The following is a 14,496-nucleotide window of genomic DNA, read 5'->3' on the forward strand; positions in this document are numbered from 1 at the left end:
TTTTGCGGATTCGAGGAATTTGACTATGGAGCTCGAGTGTTTGGAGAAGTTCCAGCAGGAATTCAAGGACAAGCGCAAGCACAGCTAAGAATGTGCTCACACAAGCTTTGTTTTTCCACTCTTCTTGAATAGTCCATTGTTTTACAAATAGGTTGACGCTCATGTTCCGGCTGAAGGCGTTCCTCCGGCGAGGAGATGGACGAGCTCGAGTTCCAACGATCTGGTGACCGAGTACCAGCAGTACCGGGATGCTTCCATGACGACGATGACTTTGGGGAGGATCCAACTCGCCGCGCAATCCACAGCGTAAAAACCATTCTCTTTTTTCACAAAGACAAAAGTATTACTATTTTTTTCCAAGTCAAGGGTTAGGTTATACTTTCTCGCTTGGATTTTTCTATTCGAGATGTCGGAACGCGCGGTTTCGTCAGGTATGGATGCTTCTCTCCATCAAGAAGCTATGGTCTCTCGTGATCATGGGCCTCCAACGCTTGGCCGCCGAGCTCCAGCGCCCTGGCATGGCGGCCATCACCGAGCTTCACACCCGCGAGCTCCAGCTCCAGCTCCAGCTCCAGCGCATCGAGCAGCGCATGGACACCACCGTCCTCGAGCATCTCATGGAGGCCACGAGCCAGCGCCAGCTTTAGCTCCAGTTCTTCAAGGTGGCGCTCCAGTTCCAGCTCCGGCTCCAGCGCCAGCTGCTTTCGTTCATGCTCGCGGCCACCACCCTGGTGATCGAGCTCCAGCGCCTCGCCACCACGATCCAGCTCCAGCAGCAGCGGTGTACCATCATCATCACGGTGATGGAGCTCCTCTGGTTGTTCACCACCATCACCATGGTCACCATCATGGAGGCCACCACCATCACCATGGTCACCATCATGGAGGCCGCCACCACCACCACCACCACCACCACCATCGTCGCGACGGTCACAACGCAGCGATGGCCACACCGACACCCGCGGCAGTGGTTACAGTGGCTCGGAGGACGCCCTGGTCGCTGCTCCCGCTTCTTCTCTGGGTTTTGGTTGCGATCTTGGTGCTGCTTGCGTGCTGTTTGCTAGTGCGATGGATGTTATCTCGAAGGAAACAGCGCAGGAATGCGATCTTTCAGGACCCTCAGTGGCGGATCGAAGTGACGAATCCTCTGGCAGTTGTGGTGGACGATTCTCTGACTGAGAAGAAAGAGCCCGAGTGGAGGATTAAAGTGCTAAACGCACAGGAGGAAGACGATTCTCTGACTATGAGCTTGTGAAAGTACGGTGCTACCAGCATAGCGAGTGCTCGAGAGGTTTAAGCGGCGGGATTAGTGTGGTCTAAACGGCACCTGACGATGCCTTGCTCTCATGAGGTACCGAGTCTGTGATCTGGACGCTCAAACGATTGATACTGCAGTGGAGGGCCTGTTCCAGTGTTTGGAGTGAAGAAGGCACAGAGAGCTTCGTCGATCTATTTCCAAGCTGCAAAGGCTATATTCGTCGCGACGATCTCTATGAGCCTCGTCAAGTTTTTGAACGAATACCCCAGAAGCAACATCGTGGACTACCTGAAGGTAATTCACTTGACTATCTCCAGATATAGAGCCGAAGTCATTGTGTCCGTGGCCAACTCAAAGCGGGAGTATCACTGGTGCTGAGCACGTAGTACCGTGAAGGACTGCCGAGCTATGGCCGGACGGCATTGCTTTCACTTCATCCTCACTGAGTGTAGCCATGCTGGCTTGGTCCACAGCAATCCAGGCAAGTCGGTAACGAGCACTTTCACTGAGACTTTCACTGTATGGCGGTGACGCTGCGAAAACGATGCCTTTTTTTAATTATATTTTATGCTTTAAGATTTATTTCGTATTGAAAAAGAAGAATAACTGGAATTATAGTTGATTTCATCATATATTTTATTAGGTATTATTATTTGACAATACTTTATATGCTAGAAGTTTTTTTTGGAGGAGAGAGAAAAAATAATGGAGAGGCTATAATTAAAATAGTATGGAAAAGAGGTTTAAAAGAGCCTAGTGGAGAGATTGGTCTGGGATAACAAAATGGTTTTGAAGAATTATAAGGAATAAAAGAGTGTTGCTTTGTTTCTCGACATTTTTGGTTCTGTTGCTGGGAAATGCAAAGTTGTCTGAGTGTGTGTGAGTGTTGTATGTCAAAGAGAGGGCATTTGCTAGTTTTTAGTCTTGAGTTAGCTTTGGAGGAATGATATCAAGAAGGTTCTCTAATACCATCATGTTTTCTGAAACAGCTTAGCTAATGAAAGAGAGAATAAAATCAACTTAATCTTACCACATATTCTTCCTTTTTAATAAATAAAAGTAGAAAGTATAAAATAATCAATATAACTTCACAGACCAGCTTTACAGAAAGTTTAAATATAATTTTGGTGTCAATACTTTCTAGCTCCATCATGGATTGACTGCCAATATCTATAGAAGCAGGCTTCCAAATGATGAATATTCATTTGTGTTAGGGTAAAATTTATAAATATGGATATTGTCTTTTATTTTGACTTTATTTTCGGGCTCAACTTGACCAAACCTTAAGCTTGCATTAGTAGTCTTTTTATTTTAATATATGAATGACTACTTGAATCAATAAAATAATCCTTACAGTCTTGATTCATCCACTCATAATTATAGGAGGTTTATTTTTACTTATAGTATTATGGTAATAACTTAAATTAATCACTGATAAGCTAACATTAATTTTGCTAACTCAAAGTGTAACTTTAAGTTGCTCACTCACAAGCTTAAGCATAAACTCGTGCAAATGATACATTTTAAATCCATCTTATAAGCTCAAGTAAAACCTTATATAATATGTATGCACCAAAATTCATACCCAAGGACATGTGCAAAGCTATAACAACCAAATATATACCCATTTAGATAATTTTTTCCATCTCTATGTATACAACAAGATTAATCACCCAATCTCACTCGATAGTACTTGCTAAGATTAATTCTTTAATACCAAATATAGCATACATAATTTTCACTCTATATTTTATGATGAATTACCATAGAATAACTATAGAGCAAAACCTAAGACTTAAATATATCCGCCAAGTGAGACTTAAGTTTTAGGGTTTTTAGTTATTGAACAAAGGGATAAAGCCAAACTCTTAAGCATACATTCAAAAAGTAAAAGAATAAGAGTATGAAACAATATTGAATAGAGCATCCAATATTTCAATACTAAGACTAATATATAAAATGAAGCCAAATAGATTCTAATGTTAATTTTGGCATATCAATGGTATAACATAAGGACATAGATACTTCACCAGCTAGGGAGCTTGGGTTTAAACAAAATTAGATGCAGAACAAAAAAAAAAATACCTTGTTAAATAGGTTGGTCGTAAATGCCTCCTACCTATTATCCTTACTATAAATTTCAACCCCCTTAATATGAAAGCTAGCTTTAGGCTTTCATCTTAGTTCTAAAAATTAGTTTTTAAGATAAACTTACAAAATTATTAAATATAAAATGATGTTGTTTGACAAAGATAGTTCTAACAATTTTCTTAGGTTTTTATAAACCGATTATTCAGTTTTTATGATTTGCTAGTTGACATTGTGAGTGATCAAGATATGCAAATAAATTCATGCAAATAAAGAAAATACAAGTGTATTCAGAAATGTGGGCAAGCCCTAAGAAAATCTAATGTGAATTCAGCCTTCATGCGTCATGGGAATGGCACAACCTCTCCTCTAAATAGCATTATTTCCTCAAAACATTTTAGGTAAACTAATGATAAAGTTGACTAAAATATTCCCCCATTTGTTCTCAAATATATATAAAGGATAAAATAAATTAGTGATAAGCAACCAAAGAGAACAATTTGAAAGTCATTGAGGTTTAAATATAAATAAAAAAAGATTATGAATAAGAATGTAATCTTTTTTTCCAATCAGTTAAAAATCTTGGGATACTTAGGGTTAAGCTTTTTTGAGTTTGAGTAATACTGACTTATTAAGAAGTTAAATTCAAGAGCTTCCATTTCATATTATAAAGATTACATATTAAATTGTTCATTTTTTTTCTTTAACTTTTGTCAATGAGCAAGACAACCTTGAAGATCCTTTTGACAATAGAAAAATAAAAGAAACTCATGGTCTGAATCCATATAATAATACTACCACCTATTTATAGTAATAATTATACTTGTAACTCTCTGTTTCGAGAAGGTTAATTTCATTATATAACTTTGAAGAATTTTTTCACTTGTCATTCCAATTATAAATAGTAGCAAACTTTAACATATTTTGGAGAAGATCAGTTAAGAGAATAGTTATCTCTAAAAAGTGCTTTATAAATCATTAAAAAACTTTAATCATACCAAGAAAACTATAAAAATCATGCACTATCCAAAGTATATACCAATTAACCATCTCTCACACCATGCATTGAAATCAAATGCTCAAAATATTCAATTTCCTCCAAAAAAAACTCACACTTGGGATAATTTCAAGTAGGGTTTATTGTCTCTCAAGAATTCCAAAACTCTTTATACATGGATTTTGTATTCTTCTATTATAGAGCTAAATATTAGGATATTATCGAAGTAATCAATTGTGAAATTTCTTATGCAAGGATGTAAAACTTGATTCATCAACCTGTAAAAAGTCATAGAAACATTTGTCAAATCAAATAGCATCACTAAAAACTCATAATTGTTGCAAATATAATTATAAGTATCAAAAGCTCTTAATCAACAAATCTATCCTTTTATTACCACAATAACAAAATGTTAATATTGTTAGACCCTTTATCAATCTCCACCCAAGTTAGTTAAGAATTTAGTTAACATATATCCACTTATATCAAAAGGGCATAAGGAAAGAAATCCTAAGTTATTATTAGTCAAGTATATTTAAAATAGTGATAAAAAACTTATATATTTGTATTGCACGTACTAGTGTTGAGAATCCCTAAATATTAACTCCAATCCCTTAATGTTCACTATATAATAACTTATTGTGTCCACTAAACACTCTTGTTTTTCTACCCCTTGTGTTAGTCTCATTTTGGTCCTATTAGTTATTTATGAAAAGTGTCTAAGGAGTTTATATATTCCCTTGGAAGTGTAGACATTTCTATTAATTTTCTTATCGATCAATATGAGTTATATATCAAAAAAGTTTTATATTGCAAATTTGGATATAAGAATAACATTATCATGTTCGAGACATTCTTTACATCTATAAATATACCTAATTGACAAATTTAGACAAATGCCTCAAAGCGAGGATTTGAACGAAAGGATTTGGATGGAGAGGCTCTAAGAATTGGCTCAATTGTGCGCGTTTTGATCCTCTTCTCGATATGTTCTCGTGATCTTCTCGTCGAGTGCAGGGGATGCGCCAAGAGTGTGCTTGATCTGGGAGCGGGATGTATGTGATATTTTGGGATGAAATCATTGCAAGTAGAATTAGTGCTTGATACGGAGAATCACCCACCAGAACTGGCAACATTTTCCAAAGAACATGAGATCATCCTAAAGCTTCTTCATATACAGCATACCTTTCTCGAAGTTGTTCTTATCCATTGTTCATGAATGGTCCTAGTACCAAAATTCATGTATTCCACTGCCTTGCTTGCTGATAGCTCTTTGTAGCTTGCAAATGGCGTGAACTCACAGTTTCACTTATGATTCATGTATTTAACCACTTAGGAAATGGATCTTCTAACCATCTCAGGCTAAACGACGCGGTCGTGCCATTCCCATCACAATTTCTTGAAGGCTGAATGTGTTTTAGAGCACGATATGAAGAACAGCTCGGCCTGGATCATCGGAGCGCTGCTGCTCGTCTCGCTTGCTAGTGACCAGTTTGTTCGTGAGTTTAACGCTCTTGCTCAAAACTTTAGTTCTGGGTTTACTGTCAAGACTTTGTTTGATCTCGGCAAGCACTCGGTAATGCCTTTGAACAAGTTTGTGTTGGCGGTCGACTCGCACGCATTCTATAGTGAAAAGTTTGTTTTTCCAGTTTCTCTATACGAAAAAGTGACAGTTAGTTTCAGCAGGGTATGACACCATGCATCGATCGCAAAGAGTGCCTCCGACTGATTGACAGTTGCAAGACGCTGCGCACTGCCCAGGAGCTTCACCTCAAAATCAAGCCGCTCCTCAAAGCTAGCGACGTTTTCCTGTCGAATCGCCTCATCCACATGTACGGCAAATGCGGGAGCGTGGATCATGCTCGTCGGATCTTTGACGCGAGCGTCGTGAGAGATTCCTTCACCTGGAATCTGATGCTCACTGCCTACTGCAGCAATGGGCATATCGACGAGGCCAAGAGCGTCTTTGATGCGATGCCAAAATGGAACATTGTTTCTTTTAATTGCATGCTGGCTGCATATGCCCAAAACGGGCATATCAAAGAGGCTGCTGGATTCTTTTTCGGGTTCATGCAAGAACGTGATGTTGTTTCATGGAATGCAATATTATCAGCATATGCCCACAATGGGTATCTTGATGATGCCAAACAAATATTTGATTCCATGCCAAAATGGAACCTTGTGTCGTGGACTGCCATGGTTGCGGTATATTCACATCTTGGATTCTTCGAGCATGCAAGGCGGTTATTGGAAAGTATGCCGGAACAAGACCTCATCTCGTCGACGGCCGTGATCTCCGCATATGCACAGAATGGACACGTGGAAGAAGCCAAGCGGTTGTTTTACGAGGACATTCCGCAGCATAATCTTGTAACATGGAATGCCATGGTTGCGGCGTGTAGCTTGAATGTCCAGGAGGCCAAGGAGGTGTTTGATTCCGCCCCGGAAAGAGACACGGTGACGTGGAATGCCATGCTCTCGGCTTATGCTCATAGTGGGCATCTGCAAGACACGGTTGACGTGTTTAGCTCCATGCCACAGAGAAATGTAGTCTCTTGGAATGCCATGCTGGATTCTTACGTGGAAAATGACGAATGGAAAGAGGCTAAATTTTTATTTGATAAAATGCCAGAGTGGAACATTGTATCATGGACGTCTATGCTCTCAATATTTGCCGCAAATGGGCATACTAGTGATGCAAAAGATGTCTTTGATACGATGCCAGAGAGAAATATTATCTCCTGGAACACCATGCTAGGTGCATATTCCCAACAAGAATCTGTAGAAGTTGCCAAAAGCTTCTTTGATTCTATGCCGGAGCATGATGCTGTATCTTGGAATATCATTGTGGCCGCATATGCCCAAAGAGGGCATCTGGAATATGCACAGAAGCTTGCCACGGACATGCCTCAAAAAACTTTGGTATCATCTAACGCGCTCCTGTGTGGATATTCCCAGCTCGGGCATATGAAAGACGCGTGGAAAGTCTTCCACGCCCTGCTGGATCGTGACGTTGTGACGTGGACAGCCATGCTGGCGGCATATGCCCAGAATGGGAATCTCGGGCAGAGCCAGAGGATCTTCGACGCGATGCCCGCGAAGAATGTGGTGACGTGGAGTGCGCTGATTGCCGGCTACGCCCAAAACGGGCAGCCCAGGACGGCGCTGGATCTCTTCCACGTGTCGGTGCTCTTTGAGATGCCAGCTGGCACGCACTTCATCTCGGTCATGCTGTCGTGCAGCCACGCTGGCAAGCTTGGCGCGTGCCGGGCGTCCCTCGTGGCAATGACGCTGGACTATGACATGAGGCCGGAAAGCCAGCACTTCTCGTGCATGGTGGATGTGTTGAGCCGGTCGGGGCATCTGGAAGATGCCCGGGACTTGATCGCGAATATGCCTTATCTCCCGGACGCGGCATACTGGAGGAGCTTGCTAGGCGCTTGCGGGAGGAGCGGCGATGGGAATGGCGCGGCCGCCGCCAAGAGCGTGCTTGATCTGGAAGGCGGCGATGGAGCGGGATACGTGCTGCTGGCCAATGCCTGCAGTGCGTGAGCGATCGTCCCGTGCGATCTAAGCATGGATTTCTTGTTCTCAGGGTCGCGATCGATATTTTGGGTTGAAATCACCGCAAGGATCTGATATTCTCTTGCAGTGTGCTCTCGATCGCAGTAGAACTAGCGCTCGATCGATATAAAAGATTTAGCAAGATTTAGCAACACTCTCCAAAGAATCCCGAAAGAACACTAAGATCCATCAAGAAAGGTATGATGTAAGGATGATCTTCACGAAGATCTCTTCGATTTGTTCCAGCTACTTTGAGAAATTTGGTGCTCAAATCTGGAGTCCAGCATTTCTCTGATGGTGGTGGCGGAGCTGAGGCTCTTGTCGAAAACCTCCACGACTCGCTCGAACCAGATGAGCACTGCTTGCGAGGCGGCAAATCACCTCCCTGGTGCCAATCGAAAGCTCCTGCTCGACCTCATCGCCTTGGTTCGCATCGCCAATCCAGACCCTGCCATTGCAGCCAAAGATGATCCTCACTTGGCACTCCTTGGCGTGGAAGACATGGAGGTGCTTCTTCATCTTGAGCAGGTATGGTTTCACCTTGACAACTCGGCCCTTCTTGAGCTGCGAAGAACAAGTAAGTTTTCCAGGAAGAACAATTCTCTTTCTCACAAACCTTTCCATAGGCGAGCTTCTGAAGCGTTCCCAGTCTGGAGCTTCCGGCGTAGAGCTCCGCTGGCCAGCCTTGATCGGCCTTGGTGATCTCGGCCTGGGTAGACAGAATCGTGAGCGTGATCGAGGCAGAAACACAAAAACAATCCAAAGGTCTACACTGACGAGATCGGTTTCGACGAGAAAGTTTCGCATGTTGAGCTCATCCACGGCAGTTCTTCGTCGCTGGATCACGCACAGACTCGAAGATCACGAAGAGAATCGACGTAAGTTACCTGGATGCTCGCTGGCAGATCCACAGACGATAGCTCCAATCGAGCATGGCGATCGCAGCTGATGTCCACCCTCCAGCTCCCTTGCGCAACCTTGCAGAAACGAAGAAATCCTCGAGCCAACGCTCACTAGCGAAGAACACGTCACCTCTACAATGCGCCCGATCACAACATGGCCCTTCTCCGGCTTGTATCTGGCAAAGAAAAAAAATTCCAGCGAACTTGGAAGAAGCAAGCAAACCTTGTCAAGAATGGATCGACTGTGATGAAAGAGCCTCACGGTCGCGCGGATTCCTCCGCTCACGCTCTGTGATCCATGGCCACTAGTGGAGATTATCAGAGAAGCTATGCGTGATTGATCTTCGCTTACCTTGAAACGCTCTCCTTCCCAGGGATTGCGAGAGAATTCCCAATTACCGGTCCATGAGCCCTAGTTTGCTGTCCTTGATCATGGAATGGAAAGGCGCGGCGGTGGAAATATGATCAATGCTTGCTCACATTGCAAGGGTTTAGGGTTTTAGAGGAGGGAATGCGCCTTCTCGCGATCGTCCGGCGATACTCCAAGGTAGGGATCTCTCTCAACGCTGCGATCGATATTTCTGTGTGGATCCATCGCCAGGAGCTAATGCTTGCTTGCAGCGCGCGAATGCGGGATCGGCGAAAGAGGTAGGGGAAAAATGGGAACCTCTGGAGTGGTAAATTTTTGTTCTTGTTCTCTTGCAGCTGGGGAATTCTTCTCGGGAGAGCGCTACCATTGGTGCGGTGAAGAAGGTACGCGAGAGATTTGTGCTTGGTATAAAGAGCTAGCTTCTTTCTTTTCTTGCAGGATCATCCACGGAACCGGCGTCCAGGGAAAAAGAAGGTAGGAAGTTTTTCTCTTGGAGTCTAAAGTTTGATGTTCTGGCAGGATCCTGGCAACACTGCGGAGGTTCTAAACGAGAGGAACGCGGACGTTTTCAAGGTGAATACAAAACTTTGGAAGTTCTTCGTGAGTTTTTTTCTTTGCTTCTTTCAGGCTGAAAATCCAAACGAGAAATGCACCAACGCGCTCGTGCCTCGGAGTTCTCTCGAAAACACAGTTGCTGGACCGGCAAAGAAGGTGCATATTAGCGGGAGAAATGGCGATAAGATTGTCCGGGAAGCGCTCAGGATGGTGCTGGAGGCCGTCTACGAGCCTTACTTTCTGGTTTACTCCCACGGCCATCGCCCTGGCTTGGGAGAGCACTCGGCTCTCAAGGAGATCCGGAGATGGGTCGGCATAAGCTGGTTTCTCAAGTTCAGGATCCAGAGCTGCCGCGAGAGGAAAATGACCAAGAATCTCCAGGACGAACTGCGGCAGCTTGTTGGAGACATGAGAGTCTTGAGGATGATCCGGGGATCTGTAGAGGAAGGGATCCGGTGCCGCGTCCGAAAGTCGACCAATCTGGGAAGGCTCCTTTGCAACGTCTACTTGCACAAGTTCGATCTTTCAGTCGCTCACAACATATCTCTCTACAAGAGGGGAGAGATTCCGTGCGTGACGATGAAGGATGGCCGTGAAGCGAGCATGCCATTCAAGCGTGAAGGCGTGAGGCACATTTTGATCGCCAAGTTTCCGGAGTATAGAAGGCTTTGGTACGTCCGGCATGGAACTCAGTTCATGATGGGCTTTATCGGTACGAAGGAGGACGCGAGCAACATTTTCTATGACGCCAAGTTTTTCATCGAGAAGCTTGGCTTCAACATGAACAAGAGGAAGTCTGGATCGATTGCAGACAGCATGCAAAACCCTGCCAGCTTTCTCGGCTTTCGAATAGTTTGCGACGATCCCGAAGGTTTCTACAGTCCCAAGAACAAGACCGAGTCGGAATGGAAGAAACGCATGGCTAGACTGGAACTCATCAAAGAAGGAGATAGGTGGCGACGGGTCATGAGGAAATACGTCCATGCTGGCAAGAAAACAGTTCGCCGAGCTTACGACGAGACATGTACAGTTCAAATGGACGTCACAAAGGGATTGGACTTACTCCGGCAAGTTCTTAAGAATCTCAAGGACACCATCGTCGGGCCGGAGTACCGTAACATCTACCACATTATGAGTCCGAGGGAGATACTGTTGAACAGGAGGACACAGAATATTTTTCCTCCAGAAGTCACAGAAGCTGCGAAGCAGTTGGAAGCTTCACTCAAGTCCTTTGTCGATGAAAAGAAGAAGCAGAGAGTGGCGGCCCAGAAACCACCAAAGCCACAGAAGCAGGCCAAGGAGCCGATCGTGAAGCCAACAATGACACCACCAGAGTTTTACGCACCCATCCGGAACATCAGGATCATGCTCAATAATTCCATGTTCTTGATGCGGGGAAGGCCGACGGTTCACCGCTACCTGATGCACAAGACAGAGATTGAAATCGTGGAGGAGTTTGCTCGCGTGGCCAACAGCATACTTGACTACTACAAGTGCTCGAAGAACTTGGACCGGGTGAAGAGGATCGTGGATTACAACTTACGGTTTTCCTGCCTGCGGACTCTAGGTGCGAGGCATGAGACAACTGCACAGAAGATCAAAAACGTCTTCACCAGCGAGCTGATTGTACCGGTTCAAGACGGAAACAGCATAGCATTGCGAAGGCCTTATCCGTCATCAGAAGCGATCGAGAAGATCATGCAAGGCTTCATGGCTCGGGACAATCCTGCTCCACCGTGGAAGGGCCTGCAAGTCTACAGCAGGGCTCCTCTCTAAGCAGATGTCCAAGTACGTAAAATCCTTTTTTTTTTTTTCTTTCATCCCGACTGGATGTTTGACAGTAGAGTGGCTATAGCTTGCGAGTCCATGGAAAACAAGGGTGCAAGACGACAATGACTTTGAAGACGTCGGTCCTACATTAGATTCTCTATTTCCGATTTTTTTCTTCGGAAGGGCCGGGATCTTTGTGCTTCCCATGTCCTGGGAGCAGTGAGGAGGGCATGGATATTCGAGGGGGATGGTCTTGTTCTGAGGTAAGCTATCATGTTCGGCGTTTTATCTATTTTGTAACGCTTTTGGATTTAAGCAGCTATACGTGAAACCCGGAGTACAATTTCCGGGGAGATGTGTGAGGAGTCAAAGTTTCTTTCATAGTCGGGTTCCTACAGCCTGCAAGAAATTCCAGAGCTTAAATCCTGCAGCAGGGTCCCAAGAGGATCGACCAAGGTAATGCAACTGGTGGTGTTCGATTGTTAATTGAAAGTTTTCGCAGGAGTACAAGTGTGAAAGGCAGGAGCATCAGGAGAGAGAGCGCTGAAACAACACCAGGCAATGGCACGCTTGTGGGAGCAATTGCGTTGATTACTGGAACCAGCATTGGTGCTGGAATTCTGGCAGTACCAGCAAAAACTATCGCAGCAGTGAGTCCAGATTATTGTTTTTGTTTTTCTTTTGCAAACGTTATTCTTTCATTTTCCTTCTCAGGGATTTATTCCATCTGCAAGCATAATGACTGGTTCTTGGATCTTTTTGGTTTTGGAGGCTTTTCTTCTGGTCGAAGTGAACTTGGCTCTGATGAGCAGCAAAAAAGCAAACCATTCACTGTCGAAAGTCATCTCTCTTCAAACTATGGCCGAGACAACTCTCGGCAGCCGAGGAGGAATCCTTGTTGGAGCGGTTTACGTGCTCCTCACATATGCACTTATAGTGGCCTACATTTCCAAGTCAGGCGAAGTTCTCTCCCTGTTATTTCACGTCCCAAGACAGATAGCGGAAGTTTTGTTCGTCGGCGTATTTGGATATTTGCTTCTCTCTGGCGGAACCAAACTCGCTGACCGAGCCAATCAGTTCATGACTGCGGGACTGATAGGTGAGGTGAAGTCCTTTTTCCAAAGAAAAAGTTTTTTCTTTACAAGAAACCATTCTGCAGGGCTCTTTCTCTTGCTCGTGATTGGAGGCTCTAAATATGGAGACTGGACAGCTCTTTTGCATCAGAACTGGAAAATGGCTCCAGAGGCTATTCCCGTTATTTTTCTGGCTCTGGTTTACCACGACTTAATTCCAGGTAGGGCGAAAGCGATGAACGTGTCCTCGATAACATGAAAGGTTTTGTAGTCATTTGCACATATTTGGATGGCGATGTAAGGCGGATACAGACGTCGGTTATCGTCGGCAGCGCGATACCTCTGGCCATGCTTCTGTGCTGGAACGCTGTAGCTCTTTCTCTCGCTTCTACGTCTGGGAATGCGGATCCTCTAAGTCTGGCTATTCAGTAAGCTCGTATTTTCTTTCTTCTTACAACGTTTGTACATGCAGGACCTCCTTCGCTGTGCAGCTCTTTTCTCTTCTAGCCGTGCTAACATCCATAATTGGCTCCGTGCTCGGAATGTCCGAGTTTTTCATCGAGCGGCTTGGGAAGTCCATCGCCATCTTACTTCCAGGCGAAACATTCTTTGATGATGCAACGTCCCCGAGGCCAGCGCATATAAAACTCGTCTCGGTGGCATTGGTTCTCGTTCCTCCTCTCCTGCTCTCGCTAAGTATCTCAGACGCCTTCTTCACAGCTGCAGACCTGGCGGTAAGCTAAAAGAAAATCGTTTTCTCTGTGCTCTAAGATGTCGCGAGCTGATGCGCTGAAACTTAACGCAGGGGGGATATGGCATGACCACGCTCTATGGTGTTCTTCCACCTGTAATGGCGTGGGGACTGGCCAAAGAATCTGGAAACTCCCACTATCCTGGCGGAAGAAACTGGATCACAAAGCGTGGAACCTTGGCGGTTACAGGCGTATGTGCTTGCGGGATCATAGCAGGCCAGCTGATTCTCGACTTATCATGACTCCAAGTAAGAAAGTTCTCAAGTTTTTCTTGTTTCTCCAATTTTTTTTAAAAAACTTGTCCAGCGGCTTGGCATGGGTGATCCGTGACTCTTGGCTGTCCCACTGTTTTTAGTCAGGCAAGCACGCATAAGGGCCTCAGGAATGACCCTATCCATCGGGATTCTTTTACATTCTTTGTGGTGGCGAACACACACACAAGGTTCGGTCTCTTTCCTTGGTATAAATTCCTTTCTCCTCTTTGTCAGGGAGAAACAAACAAACAAATAAACTGTGCGCAGCTTTTTCTCTCTTTTTCGCTACTTTGTATGTGGCGTTCTCGTATGAAGCTGCTTGGTCCTCGTCTCCGGTTCTCTCAGTAAGAAAACCCCCAGATCCAACTTTTTTTTTACTTTGTTTTCTTGCGGTTCTTGATTCGCTGTCCTGGGGAAAGATAAAAATCCTTTCATCTGCGGTGCACTGCACTGTGAGCTCTGGAGCTCTGGAGCTCTGAGTTGAGTTGAGTGGTATTCTTCTACAAGACAAACATATGGAGGCACAGCGTTTTCAAGTTTGGCTCCAATCACACACAGGATTTAAGCGCCCTCTGAAAAGTCACATGTGTTTTTTAGAGTGTACGAAGAACAAACTAATGTAAGACTCTTTCACACGCAAGCGGGTAACTTCCAAAAAGATTACCTGGTTTCTAGTGTGTATCCACGATGGAAGAGGACATTTGAGCAGTGAAAGCACATAGTTGGCAAACTTTTATGGGTTTTATGTGACCACTCCACCTAACGGAGAAGAGGTTATTCCTTGCAAGTTAATGAACAGAGAGCTATGGTTACCTGTTAGAATCCATGCAATTACGTAAGAGTTGCCACGCGTGGAAAATCTTGCGTATCACGCCACAGCCCTTGCATAATTAAGCAAGGAATAGATTGGAAG

General features: G+C 44.5%; 4 protein-coding genes and 1 long non-coding RNA gene across 7 annotated transcripts; 3 read left to right on the top strand and 2 right to left on the bottom strand.

Annotated features, from left to right (window-relative positions):
- Positions 1 to 6,032: 6,032 nt before the first annotated feature.
- Positions 6,033 to 7,895, top strand: LOC112345511 (pentatricopeptide repeat-containing protein At4g02750-like). Its single transcript, XM_024672392.1, has one exon. The coding sequence runs from the start codon at positions 6,033 to 6,035 to the stop codon at positions 7,893 to 7,895; it is 1,863 nt and encodes a 620-aa protein (XP_024528160.1).
- A 139-nt stretch (positions 7,896 to 8,034) lies between these two features.
- On the bottom strand, positions 8,035 to 9,274 carry LOC112345683. Its single transcript, XM_024672966.1, has 5 exons — positions 9,162 to 9,274; positions 9,033 to 9,114; positions 8,795 to 8,985; positions 8,679 to 8,744; positions 8,035 to 8,616 (listed from the first exon to the last, which is right to left on the bottom strand). Exons 3-5 carry the CDS (start codon positions 8,839 to 8,841, stop codon positions 8,175 to 8,177), a joined length of 555 nt encoding a protein of 184 aa, XP_024528734.1. The 5' UTR covers positions 8,842 to 8,985; positions 9,033 to 9,114; positions 9,162 to 9,274; the 3' UTR covers positions 8,035 to 8,174.
- LOC112345680 lies at positions 9,274 to 11,701 on the top strand. 2 transcript variants are annotated; one of them, XM_024672961.1, is made up of 7 exons: positions 9,274 to 9,356; positions 9,431 to 9,457; positions 9,515 to 9,562; positions 9,618 to 9,653; positions 9,699 to 9,752; positions 9,807 to 11,522; positions 11,590 to 11,701. In XM_024672961.1, exons 1-6 carry the CDS (start codon positions 9,321 to 9,323, stop codon positions 11,508 to 11,510), a joined length of 1,905 nt encoding a protein of 634 aa, XP_024528729.1. In that variant the 5' UTR covers positions 9,274 to 9,320; the 3' UTR covers positions 11,511 to 11,522; positions 11,590 to 11,701. The 2 variants fall into 2 exon arrangements, with proteins under 2 accessions (XP_024528729.1, XP_024528727.1); XM_024672959.1 differs by having other exon boundaries at positions 11,579 to 11,663.
- LOC112345682 (tyrosine-specific transport protein-like) lies at positions 11,616 to 13,861 on the top strand. 2 transcript variants are annotated; one of them, XM_024672963.1, is made up of 9 exons: positions 11,616 to 11,767; positions 11,824 to 11,960; positions 12,007 to 12,154; positions 12,219 to 12,603; positions 12,664 to 12,798; positions 12,849 to 13,005; positions 13,050 to 13,311; positions 13,383 to 13,577; positions 13,636 to 13,861. In XM_024672963.1, the coding sequence occupies exons 1-8, from the start codon at positions 11,735 to 11,737 to the stop codon at positions 13,569 to 13,571; spliced, it is 1,446 nt and encodes a 481-aa protein (XP_024528731.1). In that variant the 5' UTR covers positions 11,616 to 11,734; the 3' UTR covers positions 13,572 to 13,577; positions 13,636 to 13,861. The 2 variants fall into 2 exon arrangements, with proteins under 2 accessions (XP_024528731.1, XP_024528732.1); XM_024672964.1 differs by having other exon boundaries at positions 13,685 to 13,861.
- Positions 13,705 to 14,489, bottom strand: LOC112345685. The gene is made up of 3 exons (XR_002992123.1): positions 14,397 to 14,489; positions 14,248 to 14,342; positions 13,705 to 14,155 (listed from the first exon to the last, which is right to left on the bottom strand). It is a non-coding gene; the product is annotated as an uncharacterized LOC112345685 (long non-coding RNA).
- Between the last annotated feature and the right edge of the window lie 7 nt (positions 14,490 to 14,496).

This window comes from Selaginella moellendorffii, unplaced genomic scaffold, assembly GCF_000143415.4.
Source record: "Selaginella moellendorffii unplaced genomic scaffold, v1.0 SELMOscaffold_9, whole genome shotgun sequence".
In the NCBI taxonomy this organism is placed as follows: domain Eukaryota; kingdom Viridiplantae; phylum Streptophyta; class Lycopodiopsida; order Selaginellales; family Selaginellaceae; genus Selaginella; species Selaginella moellendorffii.